Source organism: Dendrobates tinctorius, unplaced genomic scaffold (genome assembly GCF_039654945.1).
Source record: "Dendrobates tinctorius isolate UK_male_01 unplaced genomic scaffold, ASM3965494v1 ptg000035l, whole genome shotgun sequence".
Lineage (NCBI taxonomy): Eukaryota > Metazoa > Chordata > Amphibia > Anura > Dendrobatidae > Dendrobates > Dendrobates tinctorius.
This window is the reverse complement of record NW_027361703.1, coordinates 68,796,187-68,822,354: the sequence shown is the minus strand read 5'-3', so window position 1 is coordinate 68,822,354 and position 26,168 is coordinate 68,796,187. Positions and strand designations below refer to the sequence as shown.

Below are 26,168 nucleotides of genomic sequence, written 5' to 3'. Positions count from 1 at the left end.
TTGCCGTTAGTTTAGTTAGATATATATGCAGCCTCTGAATTTTTCAATCGTCGCTCCATTTCATCATCCTCCCTTGAGGTTACCCGCTTGATATAAGAGATCGTGGAGGACAAACAGCCTCTCAGATATGCCTTAAGGGAATCCCAAAATAAATTAATATCTTGATGTTCCGGGTGGGACACGATGAAACAATGCAACTGATCGATCGTTCTATCTGGAGACCCCATTAACTTTAGCCAGAAAGGATTCAACTTCCAAGCTATTGTTTAATTGTCCATATTTAAGTTTAAAAATGACCGGGCTATGGTCTGAGATCCCCCTACTACCATGCTCTATATCATTCACCCACATCGCCAGACTGCTGGAACCAAATCTATAATCTATGCGCGATAGCGTTTAGTGGATGAGTGACGGGTATATTCTCTTAACTCAGGGTGACGCACCCTCCACAAATCCAACCACCCGCTATCCCCCATAAATAGTGACAGCGGGGTTGTAGTCAGCGAAGAGGACCCCACAGCTATTCCATCATACAATCTCAATTTATCAAAGCAGTTGTTCATGACCATATTGAAGTCTCCCATACAAATAACATCTGCGTCTGGATAATTTAGGGCAAAACTCATTGCCTTCTGAAGAATGGACATACGAGCCGGAGGGGGGTTATAAACACACAGTACTACATATTTCCTGGTATTTATCAATGCATGCACAAAAACAAAGCGACCCTCGGGGTCCCTCAGAGTCTCCCTGGCTTCCCATCGAACGTCTCTATGTACCCACAGTGTACCCTCTCGAATAGCTAGTGTGGAATGCATGAAGAGACCATTTTGCCCAAGGCTTCTGCACGCACCGAGCTGTATCCCTGGTCAGGTGCGTCTCCACCAAGACCACAATGTGAGGGTGATAATGTCTGTTCTGTGAGAAAACGTTGATCTTTTTTTCGAGGGGTTTTTATACCCCTCACATTCCATGTCATACATATCAACTCAGACCCCATGTTTTACTGCACCGAATATGGCGCATAGCATTACCTGGGTAAAATTTAGAGACGTCACCTAAAGACTGAAATTGCTGTCGGCTGCGATTTTTACCTAACAACAAAAAAAAAATACATAGAATCACTATAGAGAAAAAACAAAGTAAATAAACAACAAACAATATGGAAGCAGAGTCCTGTACTCCCATCATGAAGCAAACAAGGGGATACCATCACTGAGCTCAGTGTCCGGTATTGTTGGTAATTTGGACGCTTGCGAACAAAGCTCCAATCAGACCATTCGAAAAGTACTAACTAGCAATAGATACATTAGGATTCCTTTGCAGCAGACCCTTTGTGGGACAGTAGCCACTCAGTCACCTCGGCTGGATCCGTAAAAAACAAGGTAGAACCCTCGTGGACCACCCGGAGCCGGGCCGGATAGATCATCGAGTAAATAACATTCCTCTCCCGGAGATGCCTTTTGACTTCCGTGAACTGTGCCCGTTGTTTCTGAAGTTCCATAGAGAAGTCCTGGAAAATCGAGATCGTGGCATTGTTGAACTTGATAGGACTTTTTTGCCGTGCCAGACGCAGAGCCACATCCCTGTCTCTGCAGTTGAGGAGACGTGCCAGAAAAAGTCTAGGGGGGGCTCCAGGAGGAAGAGGCCTAGTAGGGACCCTGTGAGCCCTTTCCACTGTTGGGGAGAATTCGTCTCCCAGAGTAGTTTTGAGCCAATCTTCTAGGAATTGCTCCAGATGTTGACCTTCCGAGCGTTCTGGCAATCCAATAACTCGAATATTATTCGGACGCATTCTATTCTCCAGGTAATCTGCTTTTTGCCTCCACGTGTTCATAGAACCTGCCACTTTCGTTAGTTTGGCTTCCATATGTGTGATGGTGTCTTCTGCTTGGGCTACCCTTGTCTCCACCTCCGTAATGCGGCCCCTCATGGCTTGTATATCTTGTCGAAGACGTCCCACCTTGGTGTACACGTCCTCTAGCTTCCCAGTCAGAGATGTCCTGGTTAAGGAGATGGCCTGCATCAGTTGTTCGGACGCCTATTTAAGGGTTAATTCATCTTGCTCGCGCTCCTCCTCTCCCCCAGAAGGGCAGCTTTTACGCTGAGCCTGTGAGGGGTTATTTTTAAGGGGTCTTGAAACATCAGAATGGTCTATTCTAGCATACTCTTTCAGTTTTCCAGCTGCTCCCGACCCCTTGGAACGACTCATTTCAATAGCAATATGGCACAGCCGGATATTAAGAACTGTACACTCTGGAGTCCTCTGATTCAAAGTTAGACGTAGCAGGGCTATCATATAGTGACAGCAGAGCTCCAAAAGCAGCACAGATCTGAAGGGTCACGCAGGGAGGCAATGTCCGGCTCCGAGCAGCAAACAAGGGCCCTTATGACCCGGTGGGAGACCCGCAGCGCCCCACGGACAGCAGCCAGGGAGGGATCCAAAGCCCTTAAAGTAATAGCGCTGGCAGGCCAGGTGACTTAACAAAGAGGAGGAACGCGGGGCCGAATCTTTCAGAGCACACACCGCTTGTCCCCCACAGATCTTCAGGGTATGTGCTTACCGTCCGTCAGCATTGCAGCGATGGGGACCAGTGCCGTGTCTCTCACAGGCAGAGCACGCGCTCCCAAAGATGGCAGCCGCCTTGTACAGGCCCCGCCGACCGCCCCAGTCTTCACAGCTGCCAGCACACGGGAGTCCTGCAGCGTTCTTCCGCGTTGGTCCAGGAGTGCCCCAGAGACCGGCAAATATGTTGCGGTGGGAAGGGTCCGCTGGTCGGGTATCTTCAGGATGCCGGGAGCTCTTTCTAAGTGCGTCCTCTCTCTGCTGCTACATGGCCACGCCCCCCTTGTCAATTCTTTTTGCGGATCTGTAGCGTTTCTCACCCATTGACTTCCATTGAGTCAATCAAATCTGCAGCAAAAACACAGATGTTTAAAGGTTTGCTGCTGATTTGGTGCCAAAAACAGATTTGTTAAAGGACGTAATGTCAGAAGGAGTAAGTGTGTGGGCGGAGAATCTAGAATAGAGCCTATCTTGGTTGATGCACATCAACAATATAGGTTGGACTTGAAAATGACACTTTTTTTTTTTTTTTTTTTTTAAAGTAAAATATAATTTATAAAGCTAACAAGTCCGCATGTAAATCTGCACAAAAAACGCATGGATTTTTCACTGCGTTTTCTGCCAAGAGATGCAGAATCCGTGCAGAGATTTCCTCAAGCAAATCAGCAACGTGCTCACATAGCCTTAGTGTTCCAGACAACAATCAAATTACTTAATTTGTTTATTTTAGTAACACAAAAGCCATTAAAACATTCAGGACGTGACATACAGCTCTAGTAAAAATTAAGAGACCACTGCAAAAAATTTTCATTTCGTCTGATTTTTCTCATTATAGGTATGTTTGAGTAAAATGTAAATTTCTCTTTTATTCTATAAACTACTGACAACATGTCTTCAAATTTCCAAGCACTAAATTTTGTATTTATTTTCAGAAAATGACAAATGGTCAAAATAACAAAAAAAATGCAGTGATTGCAGACCTCAAATAATGTTAAACAACTTCATAATCATTTAGGAACAGCAATACTAATGTTTTAACTCAGGAAGAGTTCAGAAATCATTATTTTGTGGAATAACCATGATTTTTAATCACAGCTTTCATGCTTCTTTTCATGCTTTCCACCAGTCTTTCATACTGTTTTGGGTGACTTTATGCCACTCCTGGTACAAAAATTTAAGCAGTTTTGTTTGATGGCTTGTGACTATCATCTTCCTCTTGATTACATTCCAGAGGTTTTCAATGGGGTTCAGGTCTGGAGATTGGGCTGACCATTACAGGGATTTGATATGGTGGTCTTTCATCCACACCTTAATTGACCTAGCTGTGTGGCATGGCACATTGTCCTGATGGAAAAAACCAACCCTCAGAGTTGGGGAACATCGCCTGAGCAGAAGGAATCAACTGTTTTTCCAGGATAACCTTGTATGCGGTTTGATTCATACATCCTTCACAAAGATTAACATGCCTGATTCCAGCCTTGCTGAAGCATCCTGAGATCATCACCGATCCTCTACCAAATTGCAGAGTGGGTGCAAGACACTGGCTTGTATGCCTTACCAGGTCTCCATTAGATGACCGGGTGTTGGGAAAGCGTGAAAATTAGACTCATCAGAGAAGATTACCTTACTCCAGTCCTCTGGTTCAATACTTATGATCTTTGGCAAACTTCAGCCTGGCTCTGCTTTGCTACTCATTGATGAAAGGCTTTTTTTTCTAGCTTTACATTACTTGAGCACTGCCTCTAGGAGCCGGGTTACAAACTGTTCTTGCCGTGCTCTTCACCCCAGCTGCCATTTGCAATTCCTTATGTAGATCACTTGATGTCTTCCTGCGGTTGTTGAGTGACATTCGAATAAAATGACGGTCATCCCGATCAGTGGCGAGTCGTTTTCGCCCTCTACCGGTCTGTAGCTTTGTTGTCTCCAATGTGTGCTGCTTGACCTTGTTGTAATTGACTGCCGTCTTAGAAATTTTAAGGATCAAGGCAACATGACGCTCACTGTATCCCTCTGCTAGTAAAGCCAGAATTGAGCCCTTCTTTTCCTCTCAGGACTTTTCTTTTCAACTCCTTTGGCATGGTTATTTTGTTCATTCCTATTACTTTTGGGATATTACCAGCACTTGTTTTGGAATCCAGCTTGTCCTATTGCAAGAGGATTGTGAGCACCACAGCAGGGTTTTTTATACTTTCCTACGTTAAATAAGACTTGGTTCAGGTGATCACCTAATCAGAAGCACAATAAGTAGAATTAGGTGTCCTCTGGTTGGAATTCAACTGACACTGTAATGGAATGGCTGTCCGTCTTGTAGAGAAGCTGATCTTTATAAAACTGTGCAGTGGTCTCTTAATTTTTGCCAGAACTGTACATGTATGGCACATGTCTGGTATGACTGTATGGAAGAGGATTCAAGTGTAAAGTTATGTTTTGTACAGTTGGCATTTGCCCTTAAAGGGGTTGTCCACTAATACAACCAGTTTTCTCTGAATGTTTGCCCCCTCTTAAAATAAGAACACCAATACTCTCCTCCCATGCTGGCAGGGCTGTGGAGTCTGTAAGCCAAACCTGCGACTTCGACTCCTCAATTTCCCTTACACCGACTCCGACTCCCACATATATTGCTTATATTTAAGTGAAAAATTTATTGTAGTACAATGTGAACATCAGACATTTAATCATTTCTATGATCCAATAATCAAGATATTTAGATAGAACATAATATCTATTTATTGGAATACAACTTTAGAACACAAACTGTAATAAATTATAAATATGTAATACACTCTATACATGTACATGTATACGGTACAGACCAAAGTTTGGACACACTTTCTCTTTCAAAGAGTTTTCTTTATTTCCATGACTATGAAAATTGTAGATTCATTCTGAAGGCATTAAAACAATGAATTAACACATGTGGAATTATATAATTAAAGTGTGAAACAACTGAAAATATGTCTTATATTCTAGATACTTCAAAGTAGCCACCTTTTGCTTTGATTACTACTTTGCACACTCTTGGCATTCTCTTGATGAGCTTCAAGTGGTAGTCACCAGAAATGGTCTTCCAACAGTCTTGAAGGAGTTCCCAGAGATGTTTAGCACTTGTTGGCCCTTTTGCCTTCACTCTGTGGTCCAGCTCACCCCAAACCATCTCGATTGGGTTCAGGTCTGGTGACTGTGGAGGCCAGGTCATCTGGCATAGCACCCCATCACTCTCCTTCTTGGTCAAATAGCCCTTACACAGCCTGGAGGTGTGTTTGAGGCCATTGTCCTGTTGAAAAATAAATGATGGTCCAACTAAACACAAACCGGATGGAATAGCATGCCGCTGCAAGATGCTGTGGTAGCCATGCTGGTTCAGTATGCCTTCAATTTTGAATAAATCCCCAACAGTGTCACCAGCAAAGCACCCACACACCATCACACCTCCTCCTCCATGCTTCACGGTGGGAACCAGGCATGTGGAGTCCATCCATTCACCTTTTCTGCGTCGCACAAAGACATGGTGGTTGGAACCAAAGATATCAAATTTGGACTCATCAGACCAAAGCACAGATTTCTACTGGTCTAATGTCCATTCCTTGTGTTCTCTAGCCCAAACAAGTCTCTTCTGCTTGTTGCCTGTCCTTAGCAGTGGTTTCCTAGCAGCTATTTTACCATGAAGGCCTGCTGCACAAAGTCTCCTCTTAACAGTTGTTGTAGAGATGTGTCTGCTGCTAGAACTCTGTGTGGCATTGACCTGGTCTCTATTCTGAGCTGCTCTTAACCTGCGATTTCTGAGGCTGGTGACTAGGATGAACTTATCCTGCGCAGCAGAGGTGACTTTTGGTCTTCCTTTCCTGGGGCGGTCCTCATGTGAGCAAGTTTCTTTGTAGCGCTTGATGGTTTTTGCCAATGCACTTGTGGACACTTTCAAAGTTTTTCCCAATTTTTCGGACTGACTAACCTTCATTTCTTAAAGTAATGATGGCCACTCGTTTTTCTTTACTCAGCTGCTTTTTTCTTGCCATAATACAAATTCTAACAGTCTATTCAGTAGGACTATCACCTGTGTATCCACCAGACTTCTGCACAACACAACTGATGGTCCCAACCTCATTTATAAGGCAAGAAATCCCACTTATTAAACCTGACAGGGCAACCTGTGAAGTGAAAACCATTTCCGGTGACTACCTCTTTAGCTCATCAAGAGAATGCCAAGAGTGTGCAAAGCAGAAATCAAAGCAAAAGGTGGCTACTTTGAAGAACCTAGAATATAAGACATACAGTATTTTCAGTTGTTTCACAATTTTTTGTTATATAATTCCACTTGTGTTAATTCATAGTTTTGATGCCTTCAGAGTGAATCTACAACACATACACACACACTATGACTTATCTCGGCTAAGATAAAGCCTAGATCCCCAGGCTACATTCACACTATGGGCGTAGCCAGGATCAAACCTGGGGGGGGGGGGGGCAGAATCTCATACTGCACACCTCAGCTCCTGCAGAACCTCATACTTCAATCCCCTACACTTGAAAATAAAGCCTGCACCTTAAGAAGATGTGGTGATGAATGCAGTCTATTTATTCCAACTATCAGTTGATGTTACTGAAGACGAGCGATGCCTGTCCTGGGTGTCCTTTTGGGCAGCTATGAGGTGTACCTGACTGGTGGTAAAAAAAAAAAGGAGTGTTAGACTGTGTGCTATCCGGCTTTCATTCTTTTTGGTACAGATACGATATGGATAGACAGATATGGATAAATGGATATATAGATAAAGCAGATTTCTTATCTGCTTTTGCTATTGAAAACATTATCTATGAGCTCAAAAACCTTTCAGGTGATGCGGTTTTTTAAAAAGCTGATCTGCTTTTGCAACTGAAAAACGTATCCTCAAAAAAACGCAGGAAAAACGCTGTGTGTGATTGTAGCCTTAGATCAGGAATAGAACAGTCATTTATAGGACATTTCATTACTTTCCAAAATTCCTATGAAAAAATATTCTGCATTGAACTACTGTACCCAGTTTATTATATATTTTAGGAGTCGGTCCATTTTATACCAACTCCGACTCCACCAAAATGAGCTCCGACTCCACAGCCCTGCATGCTGGTACTGTATCGGCACTCGCTTTGCCGGGGTTCATGTGAGGTTTATACGTGAGTCCTGCGCCCATTCATTGCTGGCAGTACGGACTCCTTCAGATTTATTTATAATCAAGAGAAAATGATAGCTGCGGCTGTCTGCTCACTTCCTCGTGAGTTCTTACATTTTTGAAGGTGGGTACAGTGACGCCAGTACTGATTGGGCACAGGGCTCACCTGACTTACAACCTCACGTGAATCCCGGGAACGCGAGTGCCGACACAGCTGGAATGGCAGAGGAGGTGAGTATAGATGTTTTAATTTCATGGGGGAAAACTTTCAGAATGAGAAGGGGTTACCCAAGAAGTGGACACAACCCATTTAGCAGCAGGTGAGTGTTTTTCACCAATTCACCTTTCTTGGATTTTTTTTTTTTTTTTTTTTTTATATACCTTTTCTCATTTTAAAATGATGTAACTTCAAACTAAAGCATTTCCTGTGAAAGTCCATATGATGACTGGAAAATAAAATTATTTCCCTTTCTAGTGGTGGAAAAGCGATAGCCCAGAGATTCCTGAGAGTATCAAGGTTAATCCCTTCATGACCGGAGGTATTTTCGGTTTTCGCTCCCCTTCTTCTCAGAGCTATAACATTATTTTTCCGTCAATATGGCCGTGGGAGGGCTTGTTTTTTGCGGAACGAGTTGTACTTTTGAACGACAACATTGGTATTACTATGTCGTGTACTAGAAAAAAATTCCAAGTGCGGTGAAATTGAAAATAAAAGTGCAATCCCACACTTGTTTTTTGTTTGGCTTATTTTACTAGGTTCACTAAATGCTAAAACTGACCTGCCATTATGATTCTCCAGGTCATTACAGGTTCATAGACACTAAACGTGTAGGTTCTTTTCAGGTGAAAAAAAAAATTCCAAACTTTGTTTAAAAAAAAAAAAAAAAAAAAAATTGCGCCATTTTCCAATACTCTTTAGTGTCTCACTTTTTCGTAGTCTCAGGTTGGGTTAGGGTTTTAATTTTTTTGCGCGCCAAGCTGATGTTTTTAATGATACCATTTTGGTGCAGATATGATCTTTTGATCGCGCGACATTGCATTTTAATGCAATGTCACAGCGACAATAAACTTAATTCTGGCGTTTTGGCTTTTTTTTTTCTCGCTACGCCGTTTAGCGATCAGGTTAATCCTTTATTGACCAGGTGATTCTGAACGCGGCAATACCAAATGTTTTTTGATTTTATTTTGAATGTGGCGAAAAGGGGGTGATTGTAACTTTTTATATTTTTTTTTTTTTTTATATTTTTAAAAGCTTTTTTTTTTTCCATGGGAGACTAGAATCTGCCATAACCAGATTGGCTCTGTTACATACAGGCAATGATCACATCGCCTCTATGTAGTAGAATTACTTGCTTTGAGTGGCGACCATTAGGTGGTGCTCACAGCATGCCAGCAGTGACAAATATAGAGGTCTCCAGGAGATCTTTGGTTGTCATGCCAACGAATCGGTGACCCATGATCACGTGACGGGGCTCACCAGTGCGAGGATTTCCGGCCCGATGGCCAGAAGTGTGAGTTAAATGCCACTGTTAATAGCCGCGGGTGGAATCGCGATCCACATGCGGCTATTCCGGGCACATATCAGCCGTTTAAAACAGCTGACTGACATGTCCCGTGAGAGATGTGGGCGCACCGCCGAAGCCCATATCAAAGAGAGGGAGTCCGACGTCTGCGTACTATTACACCTGATGTCAGAAAGGGGTTAAATAGGCTGAGTAACACTTTGCTTTGCAAAAGTGAAAACTGGTATTTTATCCTGTAAAGTATATGTATATATACTCGTACACATCTGAGCCTACAGAAGCTAAACAATCTCTTCTGACTTCTAGATTAAGGCTTAGCATAGCGAGTTTTCAGAAGTCTAACGAAAACCCGATAGGCTATTCATGCTGCCCAAACCACGGGCAGTATTAATCTGTGTCTGGTTTCACGATTTCAGCCAGGTATGTTTTCCAGGGCTGTGGCGTCTGTGTTGGTGTCCATTTTGGTGGAGTCGGTATAAAATGGACCGACTCCTAAAATATATAAGAAATTGGATACAGTAGTTCAATGCAGTATGTGCTGTAAATTTTTTTCAGATCTGGGAAAGTTATGAAATGCCCTGCAAATTCTGTTCTATTCCTATCTAGGCTTTTAGTTGAGATGGGAATAAAAGCAAAGCACCTACATGGAATAGAAATACCATAAATGTATTGATAATGCCAAACTAAGAATATATCAATAAGTGATATATTCAAAAAGTGATATATTCCAAGAAGAGATATTCAAAGTCCTACTATATTAAAAAAAAAAAATAAATATATATATATATATATATCTCTTTATTAATATCTAAAGCATGATTACACAAAAAATACAGTAAAAAAAAAGTATATCTTTGTACCTTGTTAGCCAGTAAATAGAATATTTATAAGTGAGAGTCCTCAGAGGACTCTCCATTCTAAATATTCGTAAAAAAATGATGTACACAAGAAATATTTAGTTAAAAAATGTTTACTAAATTAAAAATACATAAAAACAAATAACATACATGTGTTAGGGGCATGGAATGGCAGACAAATCAGCAAAAATTCAATTTCATATATAAAAAGTATATAGCATATATAAAAAATATATCATCTATAATGGTGTATAGTAATGCACACAAGGAGTAAATAAAAAGTGCACAAGTGACAATGATTCAGTTAAACACAATGTGGCAAATCATACTGTCAATCTAATATATAAAGCTCAAAGTGTGTGTGTATGTATGTGTGTGTGTATGTCCGGGATAGGCATCGGCACCGTCGCAGCTACAGCCACAAAATTTGGCACAGTCACACGTCTGGACCCCGAGAGCGTCGTAAGCTATGTTGTGAGGCGAAATTTTAACCCCGCGCGTTCCAATTCACCAAACAATTTTGCCCCTATCTACATACTGGGGAAAAAGTGTGTGCGCGTCAAGCCCTGCCCCTCATTATGATGTCATAATGCCCCTATCTACATACTGGGGAAACTCTGCGTATCAAGCCCAGCCCCGCATTATGATGTCACAATGGTTGCCATGGCGACGCTGATGTCATAGGTTGCAAGCCCCGCCGCTCATTATGATGTCATAATGGTTGACTATGGAATCGAGGATGTGTGATGGCTATATGGGCACTGGACTATGGGATGGTGGATATGTATGACGGGTATATGGGCACGGGACTATGGTATGGAGGATGTGTGATGGGTATATGGGCACGGGACTATGGGATGGAGGATATGTATGACGGGTATATGGGCACGGGACTATGGGATGGACGATATGTATGATCGGTATATGGGTACGGGACTATGGGATGGAGGATGTGTGATGGGTATATGGGCACTGGACTATGCGATGGAGGATATGCATGATGGGTATATGGGCACGGGACTATGGGATTGAGGATATGTATGATGGGTATATGGGCATGGGACTATGAGATGGAGGATATGTATGATGGGTATATGGGCACTCGACTATGGGATGGCGAATATGTATGATGGGTATATGGGCATAGGACTATGGGATGGAGGATGTGTGATGGGTATATGGGCATGGGACTATGGGATGGACGATATGTATGACCGGTATATGGGCATGGGACTATGGGATGGACTATGTGTGATGGGTATATGGGCACTCGACTATGGGATGGAGGATATGTATGATGGGTATAAGGGCACGGGCCTATGGGATGGAGGATGTGTGATGGGTATATGAGCACGGGACTGTGGGATGGAGGATAATTATAATTTGTTATAACTAACCAGTTAATTACTACGCCCGGGCGGCGCCGGGCTCTTCAGCTAGTATAACATAAGCATGATATTCTGAATCTATAGATAGAGATATAGATATATATATATATATATATATATATATATATCTATATATATATATATCTATATCGATCTATTATTGTCTTATGTTTGTCTGTAACCGAAATCCTGCGTCACTGATTGGTCGTGGCAGTTGGGCCGTGACCAATCAGCGACAGTCGCTTAGTTGTCGCGGCAACACGGCCGCATCACTTATTGTACAGGCACATTACAACCGTTAAAGGCATCACTGCTGCGTCGCTCATTACACAGGCACAGTCCTGTACATATACAATACATTAGGTAAGAGCAGAACAGTGACTGCAGCTCTGGGTGTAACAGGAGTACATTAGGTAACAGCAGAACTGTGACTGCAGATCTGGGAGTAACTGGAGTACAATACATTAGGTAACAGAACAGTGACTGTAGGTCTGGGAGTAACTGGAGTACAATACATTAGGTAACAGCAGAACAGTGACTGCAGATCTGGGAGTAACTGGAGTACAATACATTAGGTAAGAGCAGAAAAGTAACTGCAGATCTGGGAGTAACTGGAGTACAATACATTAGGTAACAGCAGAACAGTGACTGTAGATCTGGGAGTAACTGGAGTACAATACATTAGGTAAGCGCAGAACAGTGACTGTAGATCTGGGAGTAACTGGAGTACAATACATTAGGTAAGCGCAGAAAAGTGACTGCAGCTCTGGGTGTAACTGGAGTACAATACATTGGGTAACAGCAGAACAGTGACTGCAGCTCTGGGTGTAACTTGTGTACAATACATTAGGTAAGAGCAGAAAAGTGACTGCAGCTCTGGGTGTAACTGAAGTACAATACATTAGGTAAGATCTGAACAGTGACTGCAGCTCTGGCTGCAACAGGAGAGTAATACATTAGGTAACAGCAGAACAGTGACAGCAGCTCCGGGTGTAACAGGAGTATAATACACTAGATGGTGGCCCGATTCCATCACATCGGGTATTTGAGTCTGTTAAAATAAAAAATAGTTATATACTCACCTTCCGACGGCCCCCGGACTCTTTCCCTCCTCTCCCCACGCGCCCGGCATCTTCCGGTTCCAGTAATGCTTAGCGAGAAGGGCTGAAGATGACGTCACTCTCGCGAGAGCGCGACGTCATCAGCGGTGTTTCGCGCAAAGCATTTCTGGAACCGGAAAATGACGGGAGCGTGGAGAGGAGAGAAAGAGTCGGGGCAATCGGAAGGTGAGTATATCACCAATTTTTATTTTAACCCCTTCACGACCATTGACGCCACATAGGCGTCATGAAACCTGGTTCAAATCTGACCAGTGACGCCTATGTGGCGTCATGACTTTAAAGCCCCCCTGCGGGTCGGGCGACCTAGGACACTGAAAGGTCACCCGACCCGCAGATACAGGGGGCTTTGGCTTCGCCCCCACGTGGCTACGATCGCTCTGATTGGCTGTTAAAAGTGAAACAGCCAATCAGAGCGATAGTAATATTTCATCAATGAAAATTGATGAAATATTACAATCCAGCCATGTCCGACGCTGCTGTAGCATCGGACATGGCTGGAGACACCGATTGCGATCGTCCCCCCGCAACTGAATGACAGCGACGATCTGCCGCCGCTGTCATGATCTGCCCCCCTCCCATTCCCTCTGCTCCCCGCCGGCCTCCGATCCCCCCCTCACCCCTCCCGGTACCTCCTGAGTCCCCCCGTCCCTCCCGGTGTCCCTCGGGTCCGGATGATGGGTGCCGCCATCTTAGAAAATGGCGGGCGCATGCGCAGTGCGCCCGCCCGAATCTGCCGGCTGCAGATTCCATTCTTTCATTTTGATCACTCTCACAGTGATCAAAATGAAAGAAAAAGTAAATAAACCCCCCGATTATCACCCCCATAGGTAGGCAGAACTAATAAAATAAAGAAAATATTTTTATTTTTCCATTAGGGTTAGGGTTGAAAAGAAGGTTAGGGTTGAAAAAAGGGTTAGGGTTGGAAAGAGGGTTAGGGTTGGAAAGAGGGTTAGGGTTGGAAAGAGGGTTAGGGTTGGAAAGAGGGTTAGGGTTGGAAAGAGGGTTAGGGTTGGAAAGAGGGTTAGGGTTGGAAAGAGGGTTAGGGTTGGAAAGAGGGTTAGGGTTGGAAAGAGGGTTAGGGTTGGAAAGAGGGTTAGGGTTGGAAAGAGGGTTAGGGTTGGAAAGAGGGTTAGGGTTGGAAAGAGGGTTAGGGTTGGAAAGAGGGTTAGGGTTGGAATGAGGGTTAGGGTTGGAATTAGGGTTAGGGTTGGGATTAGGGTTATGGTTAGGGTTGGGATTAGGGTTATGGTTAGGAGTGTGTTGGGGTTAGGGCTGAAGTTAGAATTGAGGTGCTTCCACTGTTTAGGCACATCAGGGGGTCTCCAAACGCGACATGGTGCAACCATTGATTCCAGCCAATTTTGCGTTCAAAAAGTTAAACGGTGCTTACTCCCTTCCAAGCCCCGACGTGTGCCCAAACAGTGGTTTACCCCCACATATGGGGTATCAGCGTACTCAGGAAAAATTGCACAACAACTTTGGGGGTCTAATTTGTCCTGGTACCCTTGGGAAAATAAAAAATTGGGGGCTAAAAAAATTTTTTTTTGGAAAAAAATTTTTTTTTTATTTTCACGTCTCTGCGTTATAAACTTCTGTGAAGCACTTGGGGGTTCAAGGTGCTCACCACACATCTAGATAAGTTCCATGGGGGGTCTAGTTTCCAAAATGGGGTCACTTGTGGAGGGGTTCCACAGTTTAGGTACATCAGGGGTTCTGCAAATGTAACATGATGCCCGCAGACCATTCCATCAAAGTCAGCATTTCATGTCACACTCACTACTTCCCTTCTGAGCCCCGACGTGTACCCAAACAGTGGTCATCCCCCACATATGGGGTATCAGCGTACTCAGGACAAACTGGACAACAACTTTTGGGGTCCAATTTATCCTGCTACCCCTGTGAAAAAAAAATTGCTAGCTAAAAATCATTTTTTTTGAGGAAAAGAAAATATTTTTTATTTTCACGTCTCTGCGTTATAAACTTCTGTGAAGCACTTGGGGGTTCAAGGTGCTCACCACACATCTAGATAAGTTCCTTGGGTGGTCTAGTCTCCAAAATGGGGTCACTTGTGGGGGGGTTCCACAGTTTAGGTACATCATGGGCTCTGCAAATGTAACATGATGCCCGCAGACCATTCCATCAAAGTCAGCATTTCATAATGTCACACTCACTACTTCCCTTCCGAGCCCCGACGTGTGCCCAAACAGTGGTTCCCCCCCCACATATGGGGTACCAGCGTACTCATGACAAACTGGACAACAAATTTTGGGGTCTAATTTATCCTGGTACCCTTGTGAAAATAAAAAATTGCGCACTAAAATATAATTTTTTGAGGGAAAAATTTTTTTTTTTTATTTTCATGGCTCTGCGTCAAACTTTTGTGAAGCACTTGAGGGTTCAAGGTGCTCACCACACATCTAGATAAGTTCCTTAGGGGGTCTAGTTTCCAAAATGGGGTCATTTGTGGGGAGCTCCAATGTTTAGGCACACAGGGGCTCTCCAAACACGACATGGTGTCCGCTAACGATTGGAAGTAATTTGCATTTCAAAAAGTCAAATGGCGCTCCTTCCCTTCTGAGCCCTGCCGTGTGCCCAAACAGTGGTTCCCCCCTACATATGGGGTACCAGCGTACTCAGGACAAAATGGACAACAAGATTTGTGGTCCAATTTCTCCTGTTAGCCTTGTGAAAATTAAAAATAGTGTGCTAAAAATCTTTTTTGAGGAAAAAAAATTATTTTTTATTTTCACTGCTCTGTTATAAACTTTTGTGAAGCACTTGGGGGTTCAAAGTGCTCCCTACACATCTAGATAAGTTCCTTAGGGGGTCTAGTTTCCAAAATGGGGTCACTTGTGGGGGAGCTCCAATGTTTAGGTGCACAGGGGCTCTCCAAATGCGACATGGTGTCCGATAACGATTGGAGCTAATTTTCCATTCAAAAAGTCAAATGGTGCTCCTTGCCTTCCGGACCCTGCCGTGCGCTCAAACAGTGGTTTATGACCACATATGAGGTATCTGTGCACTCAGGAGAAATTGCTCAACACATTTTAGGATCCATTTTATCCTGTTGCCCATGTGAAAATGAAAAAACTGAGGCTTAAAGAAAATTTTTATGAAAAGAAAGTATTTTTTTTTTTTTACAGATCAATTTGTGAAGTACCTGGGTGTTCAAAGTGATCACTATGCATCTAGATAAGTTCCTTGGGGGGTCTAGTTTCCAAAATGGGGTCACTTGTGGAGGAGCTCCAATGTTTATTCACACAGGGGCTCTCCAAACACGACATGGCAACCGCTAAATATTCCAGCATATTTTCCATTCAAAAAGTCAAATGGCGCTCCTTCCCTTCTGAGCCGTGCCATGCGCCCAAACAGTGGTTTATGACCACATATGAGGTATCGTTGTACTAGGAGAAATTGCCCAACAAATTTTATGATCCATTTTATCCTGTTTCCCATGTGAAAATGAAAAAATTGATGCTGAAAGAAAATTTTTGTTGGAAAAATTAAAATATCCATTTTTTCTTTCCACATTGCTTTAGTTCCTGTGAAACACCTGAAGGGTTAATAATCTTCTTGAATGTAGTTTTGAGTAGCTTGAGGGGTGCAGTTTTTAGAATGGTGTCACTTCTGGGTATTTTCTGCCATATAGACCCCTCAAAGTGACTCAAATGTGAGGTGGTCCCTAAAAAAAAATGGTTTTGTAAATTTTATTGTAAAAATGAGAAATCGCTGGTCAACTTTTAACCCTTATAACTTCCTAACCAAAAAATATTTTGTTTCCAAAATTGTGCTGATGTAAAGTAGACATGTGGGAAATGTTATTTAGTAACTATTTTGTGTCAAATAACTCTGATTTAACAGAATAAAAATTCAAAATTTGAAAATTGCAAAATTTTCTAAATTTTCGCCAAATTTCTGATTTTTTGACAAACGCAAAAATGATCAACCTAAATTTACCACTATCATGAAGCCCAATATGTCACGAAAAAACAATCTCAGAACCACCAAGATCCATTGAAGCGTTCCTGAGTTATTACCTCATAAAGGGACACTGGTCAGAATTGCAAAAAATGGCCTGGTCATTAACCCCTTCACCCCCAAGGGTGGTTTGCACGTTCATGACAGGGCCAATTTTTACAATTCTGACCACTGTACCTTTATGAGGTCATAACTCTGGAACGCTTCCATTGATCCCGGTGATTCTGACATTGTTTTCTCGTGACATATTGTACTTCATGTTAGTGGTAAAATTTCATTCAAATAACTTGCGTTTATTTGTGAGAAAAATGGAAATTTGGCAAAAATCTTGAAAATTTCGCAATTTTCCAACTTTGAATTTTTATGCCCTTAAATCACAGAGATACGGCACACAAAAAACTTGATAAGTAACATTTCCCACATGTTTACTTTACATCAGCACAATTTTGGAACAAAATTTTTTTTTTGTTAGGAAGTTATAAGGGTTAAAAGTTGACCAGCGATTTCTCATTTTTACAACACCATTTTATTTTTAGGACCACATCACATTTGAAGCCACTTTGAGGGGTCTATATGATAGAAAATACCCAAAAGTGACACCATTCTAAAAACTGCACCCCTTAAGGTGCTCAAAACCACATTCAAGAAGTTTATTAACCCTTTAGGTGCGTCACAGGAATTTTTTTGAATATTTAAAAAAAAAATGAACATCTAACTTTTTTTCATAAAAAAATAATTCAGGTTCAATTTTTTTTATTTTACCAAGGGTAACAGGAGAAATTGGACTGCAAAAGTTATTGTGCAATTTGTCCTGAGTACGCAGATACCTGATATGTGGGGGGGAACGACTGTTTCGGCGCATGGCAGAGCTCAGAATGGAAGGAGCGCCGTTTGACTTTTTCAATGCAAAATTGGCTGGAATTCAGATTGGACGCCATGTCACGTTTGGAGAGTCCCTGATGTACCTAAACAGTGGAAACCCCCTACAAGTGACCCCATTTTGGAAACTAGACCCCCCAAGGAACTTATCTAGATATGTGGTGAGAACTTTGAACCCCCATGGGCTTCACAGAAGTTTATAACATAAAGCCATACAATTAAAAAATCATATTTTTTCCACAAAAATGATCTTTTCACCCTCAATTCTTATTTTTCCAAGGGTAACAGGACCCTAAAAGTTATTGTGCAATTTGTCCTGAGTACGCTGATACCCTACATGTGGGGGTAAACCACTATTTGGGCGCATGGCAGAGCTCGGAAGGGAAGCAGCGCCATTTGACGTTTTGGGCTGGAATTGAGATCGGACACCATGTCGCGTTTGGAAAACCCCTGATGTACCAAAACAGTGGAAACCCCCTACAAATGACACCATTTTGGAAACTAGACCCCCCAAGGAACTTATCTAGATGTGTGGTGAGCACTTTGAACCCCCCAGTGCTTCACAGAAGTTTATAACGCCCGGGCGTGAAAATAAAAAATTCGTATTTTTTCCACAAACATGATCTTTTAGTCACCATTTTTTTATTTTCCCAAGAGTACCAGGAGAAATTGGACCCCAAAAGTTGTTGTCCAATTTGTCCTGAGTATGCTGATACCCCATATGTGGGAGAAAACTACTGTATGGGCACACGTCGGGGCTCGGAAGGGAAGTAGTGACGTTTTGGAATGCAGACTTTGATGGAATGGTCTGCGGGTGTCATGTTGCCTTTGGAGAGCCCCTAATGTACCTAAACAGTGGAAACCCCCCACAAATGACCCCATTTTGAAAACTAGACCCACTAAGTAACTTATCTAGATGTGAGGTGAGCACTTTGAACCCCCAAGGGCTTCACTGAAGTTTATAATGCCAGGGCATGAAAATAAAAAAATCGTATTTTTTCCAGAAACATGATCAATTAGTCCCCAATTTTTTCATTTTCCCAAGGGTAACAGGAGAAATTGGACCCCCAAAAGTTGTTGTCCAATTTGGCCTGAGTACGCTGACACCCCATATGTGGGAGAAAACTACTGTATGGACACACGTCGGGGCTCGGAAGGGAAGCAGTGACGTTTTGGAATGCAGACTTTGATGGAATGGTCTGCAGGTGTCATGTGCGTTTGGAGAGCCCCTGATGTACCTAAACTATTGAAACTCCCCACAAGTGACCCCATTTTGGACACTAGACCCCCCACGGAACTTATCTAGATGTGTGGTGAGCACTTTGAACCCCCAAGTGTTTCACAGAAGTTTATAACACTCGGACGTGAAAATAAAAAAATCATTTTTTTCCTCAAATTATATTTTTGCCCCCAATTTTTTATTTTCCTAAGGGTAACAGGAGAAATTGGACCCCAAAAATTGTTTTGCAATTTGTTCTGAGTAGGCTGATACCCTACATGTGGGGGTAAAACACTGTTTGGGCGCATGGCAGAGCTTGGAAGGGAAGGAGCACCATTTGACTTTTTCAACTCAGAATTGGCTGGAATTGAGATCAGACGCCATGTTGCATTTGGAGAGCCCCTGATGTGCCCAAACAGTGGAAACCCCCCAATTATAACTCCAACCCTAACCCCAACACACCCCTAATCTGAGGCCTAACCCTAGCCCTAACCCTAAGGCTGTGTGCACACGCTGCGGATTTTGCTGCGGTTCCGCAGCAGTTTTGGCCGCTGCGGACCAGCAGCAGTTTTTGCTGCGGTGTACAGTACCATGATTCCCTATGGGAATCAAAAACCGCAGTGCAGACGGTGCGGAATTTTCCGCGCGGATTATCTGCGGTTTTCAATCCGCAGAAAGAATTGACATGTCAATTCTTTTTGCGGATTCTCCTGCGGTTTGCCATCTCCTCTATTGAGGAGATGAAAAACCGCAGGACAAAACCGCAGGTAAAACCGCAGGTCTTTTGACCTGCGGATTTTACAAAATCCGCGCGGATGAATCCGCACCTAATCCGCAGCGTGTGCACACAGCCTTACCCCAACGGGAAAATGGAGATTAATACTTTTTTTTTAGTTTTATTATTTTTCCCTAACTAAGGGGGTGATATCGGGGGGTTTGACTTACTATTTATGGCGGTTTTTATGTTTGGCGGCTGTCACACGCTAAAAGACGCTTTTTATTGTAAAATAGTTTTTGCATCACCACATATTGAGAGCTATAATTTTTCCGTATTTTGACCCACCGAGTCATGTGAGGTCTTATTTTTTGCGGGACGAGTTGACGTTTTTATTGGTACCATTTTCGGGCACGTGACATTTTTTGATCGCTTTTTATTCCTGTTTTTGGGACGCAGAATGAACAAAAACCAGCGTTTCATGAATTTCTTTTGGGGGGGTGCGTTTACACCGTTCCGCGTGCGGTAAAATTGATAAAGCGGTTTTATTCTTCGGGTCAGTACGGTTACAGCGATACCTCATTTAGGTCTTTTTTTTATGTTTTTGGCGGTTTTATGCAATGAAAACTATTTTATATAAAAAATAATTATTTTTGCATCGCTTTATTCTGTGAGCTATAACTTTTTTTATTTTTTCGCTGATGATGCTGTGTGGTGGCTCGTTTTTTGCGGGACAAGATGACGTTTTCAGCGGTACCATGGATATTTATATGCGTCTTTTTGATCGCGCGTTATTACACTTTTTGTTTGGCGGTATGATAATAAATCATTATTTTTTGAATTCGTTTTTTATTTTTATTTTTTAAGGGGTTCGCTAAAAGGGTTAACTAATGGGACAGTTTTATAGGGCGGGTCATTACGGACGCGGCGATACCTAATGTGTACTTTTATTGTTTTTTTTATTATTTCCAAAAAATGGATTTATTGAGGGAATATTTTTTTTTTTTTTTCTGATTTATTTGGCGATTTTTTTTAATTTATTTTTACATTTTTTTTTTTATTTTTTTTTTTTACTTTATTACATAGTCCCAGGTGGGACATCACTGTCCTGTGACAGATCGCTGATCTGTCACATCACAGATCTGTCACATCACAGATCACTGTGACAGATCAGCAATCTGTCACAGGCATTGAAGAAGACTTCCTCTTGCCTGCGCTTTGCAGGCACTGAGGAAGCCAGCTTCCTCAGGTCCCCGAAGGCCCCCGTCGCCTTCTTGGATTCGGGGGCCTGGAGGATAGGAGCCCCCCGCAGCAGCGCTGCATATTGCGCTGCCGTGGGGGGCTCAGGGAAGCACGGAGGGAGCCCCCTCCCTCCCGATGCTTCCCTTTAACTCCCGGTACACCGCGATCATGTTTGATCGCGGTGTGCAAGGGGTTAAGGTGTCGGGGGCGGTCCGTGACCGCCCCTGACACATAGTGCCGGGTGTCAGCTGTGATAATCAGCTGACACCCGGCCGCGATCAGCGGCGCTCACCACGTGGGCGCCGCTGATCGCGGTAGACGTACTATCCCGTCCACGGTCATACGGGCCCGGGTACCGTGGACGGGATAGTACGTCGGATGTCGGGAAGGGGTTAAGGTCATGAAGGGGTTAACAGACTCTAGAATACCCGATGAGATAGAATCGGGCCACCATCTAGTATTATATAAATGGGAAATATAAAAGTGAATAACATGAGCAAATAATCATGCAAAATGAATAAAGTGCACGAGATGAAAAATGTATACTTAAAACTGATCAACCATGATTAATGAGATAAAGTGCAATAGTAGAGGTGAATGGAAAATCGGATACCAACCAGTCTGGCACTCCACTGCTCCCCCCCCCACGCGCACACAAAACTCACAAACACTACTCCAAAGCGCGTTTCACTACCGCTTCATCAGGGAGTTTTTTTTAGTTGAGATGAATCTGTGCTGTGCTTTATGTACATGCTCCGTAGTGAGGCAGTGCAGTTGGGAGTCGGGGAAGTTGAGGCGTCAAAGTCGGAGGTTTGGCTTACAGACTCCAGCTTACAGATCTCAACTGTGTGTGTTCATAAGGAGAGACCTGTCTGGGGTCGCTCCAAGTCAGCGATTCCTCTTAAACTTGTCTCCTCTCTCTATGGTCCCCGACCATCTCTTCAAACAAGTTCTCTCTGAAATACCTGAGTATTTGAGTGAAACAAACCTAGCTGGCCCATGTTTTGGATAGCATAAATCGACATGCCGCTAATGTAGGTTTTTCAATGATACAGCATAGTGTGACTTAATGGTAAATGCACAAATAGTGCAGCAGAGATTTACATAGGGGTATTTCATTTTAAAGTTTGTTGTTGAGCCCAAATCTTACAAGGTAAGGGGTGTTCTCATTTCATAGTGTGTTTTTGTTTTATCTCTCAGGACTTCTTCAACGTCTGTGGAGCAAGTCCGAGAAAGGAGCTATCACAGAGCTTTGTTATTGAGTGACCACCGGAAGGATAAAGATGGGGGTAAGTCAAATTAAGTTGCCTTATTTTTCAGGTTAGATCTGTAAATTAGCTGGGATAAAATGAGCAAAACAATATGTATACAACTGTAATTAAAAATGGAACAGATTTGGTGAGATTTCTAAATCATGTGGACATCACCAGGAAATGCATTTTGCTGCAAATTTATTTTGTGTAAATTGAATATACCTCATTATGCTCATGGGTTCGAGCAGACCTTATAGCATTAAAACTGTAAGATCTAGATAAAAACAGCAAACAAATACCTCAGTTCATCATTTTATCCTTGGTGCCTCGTCTGATAGCCACTCGCTGAAACCTGGGCATCTTCACGTTGGGTTGGGAAATTTTAGTGAGAGACATGTCGCTCACCTGCTGCTGCTTTGGCTAGTTGGGAGCAAAATCGGAATAGTCTGTCTGGCTATGTTCCCCGGATGGCTCGCTTAGGCTGTGTGCCCACGTTGCGTTTTTTTAAGCGGTTCCGCCACCTTTTTGCTGCTGCGGAAATGCTTAAACGCTAACAAAACGCATTCCCGTGCAATCCTACGGGATTCCGCAGTTGCTGTGCCAATGCTGCGGATTTTTCCGCTGCGGAATCGCATAGCGGTAAAATCCGCAGCGTGTCCATTAACCCCTTCACTACCAAGGGTGGTTTGCACGTTAACTCCCGGGCCAATTTTTACAATTCTGACCACTGTCCCTTTATGAGGTAATAACTCTGGAACGCTTCCATGGATTCCGGTGATTCTGACATTGTTTTCTCGTGACATATTGTACTTCATGTTAGTGGTAAAATTTAATTCTAATAACTTGCGTTTATTTGTGAAAAAAATGGAAATTTGGCGAAAATTTTTAAAATTTCGCAATTTTCCAACTTTGAATTTTTATGCCCTTAAATCACAGAGATACGGCACACAAAAAACTTAATAAATAGCATTTCCCACATGTTTACTTTGCATCAGCACAATTTTGGAACAAAATTTTTTTTTTGTTAGGAAGTTATAAGGGTTAAAAGTTGACCAGCGATTTCTCATTTTTGCAACACCATTTTATTTTTACGGACCACATCACATTTGAAGCCACTTTGAGGGGTCTATATGATAGAAAATACCCAAAAGTGACACCATTCTAAAAACTGCACCCCTTAAGGTGCTCAAAACCACATTCAAGAAGTTTATTAACCCTTCAGGTGCGTCACAGGAATTTTTTTGAATATTAAAAAATGAACATTTAAAACTTTTTTTTCACAAAAACTAATACTTCAGGTTAAATTTTTTTTTTATTTTACCAAGGGTAACAGGAGAAATTGGACTGCAAAAGTTATTGTGCAATTTGTCCTGAGTACGCTGATACCTGACATGTGGGGGGGAACCACTGTTTCGGTGCATGGCAGAGCTCAGAATGGAAGGAGCGTCGTTTGACTTTTTCAATGCAAAATTGGCTGGAATTCAGATCGGACGCCATGTCACGTTTGGAGAGCCCCTGATGTACCTAAACAGTGGAAACCCCCCACAAGTGACCCCATTTTGGAAACTAGACCCCCCAAGGAACTTATCTAGATATGTGGTGAGAACTTTGAACCCATAAGGGCTTCACAGAAGTTTATAACGTACAGCGATACAATTAAAAAATCATTTTTTCCACAAAAATGATCTCTTCACCCCCAATTTTTATTTTTCAAAGGTAACAGGTCCCTAAAAGTTATTGTGCAATTTGTCCTGAGTGCGCTGATACCCCATATGTGGGTGTAAACGACTATTTGGGCGCATGGCAGAGCTCAGAAGGGAAGCATCGCCATTTGACTTTTTTGGCTGGAATTGAGATCGGACACCATGTTGCGTTTGGAAAGCCCGATTTACTTTTTATGGCGGTTTTTATATTTGGCAGCTGTCACACGCTAAAAGACGCTTTTTATTGTAAAAAGTTTTTACATCACCACATATTGAGAGCTATAACTTTTCCATATTTTACCCACCGAGTCATGTGAGGTCTGCTTTTTTGCTGGACGAGTTGACGTTTTTATTGGTATCGTTTTCGGGCACGTGACATCTTTTGATAGCTTTTTATTCTGATTTTTGGGACGCAGAATGAACAAAAACCAGCGTTTCATGAATTTCTTTTGAAGGGTGCGTTTACACCGTTCTGCGTGCGGTAAAATTGATAAAGCAGTTTTATTCTTCGGGTCAGTACGGTTACAGCGATACCTCATTTAGGTAGTTTTTTATGTTTTGGCGCTTTTATGGAATGAAAACAATTTTATATAAATTATTTTTGCATTTCTTTATTCTGCGAGCTATAACTTTTTTATTTTTTTGCTGATGCTGTATGGCGGCTCGTTTTTTGCGGGACAAGATGACGTTTTCAGCAGTACCATGGATATTTATATGCGTCTTTTTGATCGCACGCTATTTCACTTTTTGTTCGGCGGTATGATAATAAATCATTATTGCTCGTTCGCCTTATTGGGGGACACAGAGACCATGGGTGTATGCTGCTGCCACTAGGAGGCTGACACTATGCACAAAAAAAGGTTAGCTCCTCCTCCACAGTGTACACCCCACCGACCGGCAGGGAATTCCTCCGTTTAGCTTAGTGTCAGTAGGAGGTGGACACGGGTCTTTCATTAGACCCATATCTACCTCGTTGTGCGTCGTTTCTTTTCAGGTTTTTTCCGGAGGGATACAGAGTGAATAGTCACATCTGTCCTCCCACAAGGAGTCTGTGAGTACGGCGTGTACTGCCACCCCGTATCCTCGCAGCTCTCCGTGGCAGGATCAGCAGCCTTCCAGGCGGACGCCAACACGAAGACGTGTCAGCGATTCAAAGGGTCCTTGTCGTCCGTCTCCCACCCACTCGCCTACCAGAGCCTGTCGGTTGGACGTGACACAGACACTCTTCAGGAACAAGGTGCCTTTATTCGACAGGAATCCGGGCCCGGGACGGGTAAGCGGCACGGTTGCAGCGTTCTCCTTGGAGAAGAGATGCGGTAGCGCTGTGGACACCCGCGGCCATCCTGCGCCTCTAGGCAGCCTCCGCTCTCACTTACAGCCCGTTCCCTTCACTCCTGTCAGGTTTTTCGCGGCAGCGCTCATGCTGCGGCACCTCCGCGCCGACCCCGTGCTGACAGGTGGCCGCCGCTATTAATTTAGGCCCCGGCTTCATTTCGGGCCTTCTTCAGCATCGCGGCCACACCTCCCGCCCCTTTCTACTAAGCGGGCTTTTCTCCCGCCCGTTCTAGGTCCTCCCACCGCCTTTCTTGCACCCCAGCCTGTTCTTGGCCAGCAGGCGGTGCCTATTTCAGCCCGGTGGTTAGCTCTGCCCTTCCCATGGAAGCGCGCGTCTTCCCTGTTTCTCTCAGGCGGCCGCCATCTTCTCAGCCTGTCAGCCGGTCGCCATTCTCTGTCAGCCGGATATCGCTCTCTTCTGACCTGCATCTGCAGACAAGTCGGATAGCATCGTCTCTGGGGATACCGGACCGTGAGTAGCTCTGCATCTGCAGACTGACACCCTTCTCTGCCTTCTGTCCCCCAACCTCCCGGCACTACCTCAGTTACTCACTATGTCTAACTCTAAATCTGATCGTACCCGCCCTACGGCTCCCTCCTGCATTCTAGTCAAGTTCTTTGCATGTTCTTCTTGCAATCGCAAACTTCCCTCAGGTCAGTCCACTCCCCTCTGCCTAGACTGCAGCAATCCATTTCAGCCTGACACCGCTCAGGAGCCATCTATAGCCCCATGTGAGAGTGAACCCCCCTTGCTTGGCTGGGCTTCGTCTCTATCACAATCAGTGGCAGACCTCACCAGGGTGTCTCAGTCCCTAGTAGCCGTTCTTGATAAGTTGCCCCTGGACACTTCTGTAGGGTCCAGCAGGTCTCAAGAGATTCCATTTGAGCCAGCCAGTGTTAGTCACAAAAGACCCAGGCAGGATCTCCAGCCGGAATCCTCTCCTCGTCCCATCTCACCACATAGCCCTACTCAGCAGCCTCCTTCCCGGGCCTCCTCCCGAGTCAGGTGAAGCGTTCTCGGACAGGTCATCTGAGGGGATTTTAGAGCTGAATTCGGACCAGGATGCGAATATGAAGGTTGCCGTGCAGGACCTTATTGCAGCGATTCACCATACCTTCAACATTGCTGACTCCCCTGCGAAATCCTCAGATCAGGTTTCGTTCAGACGGACAGGAAACACCCTCCAGGGTATTTCCTTTCCATTCCGAGTTTGGAAAGATTTTTACCAGGGAAAGAGAAGATCC

The 26,168-nt window shown here is 43.5% G+C and overlaps 1 protein-coding gene across 6 annotated transcripts in view; it reads left to right on the top strand.

The window, feature by feature from the left end:
* KMT2E (lysine methyltransferase 2E (inactive)) overlaps nt 1-26,168 on the top strand; it is a 240,329-nt gene that overhangs the window by 196,349 nt on the left and 17,812 nt on the right. For all 6 annotated transcript variants that reach the window (XM_073573622.1, XM_073573625.1, XM_073573624.1 and 3 more), the window contains one exon: nt 21,833-21,921. In XM_073573622.1, coding sequence (XP_073429723.1) covers nt 21,833-21,921 — 89 coding nt within the window. The remainder of the gene's footprint in view (nt 1-21,832; nt 21,922-26,168) is intronic.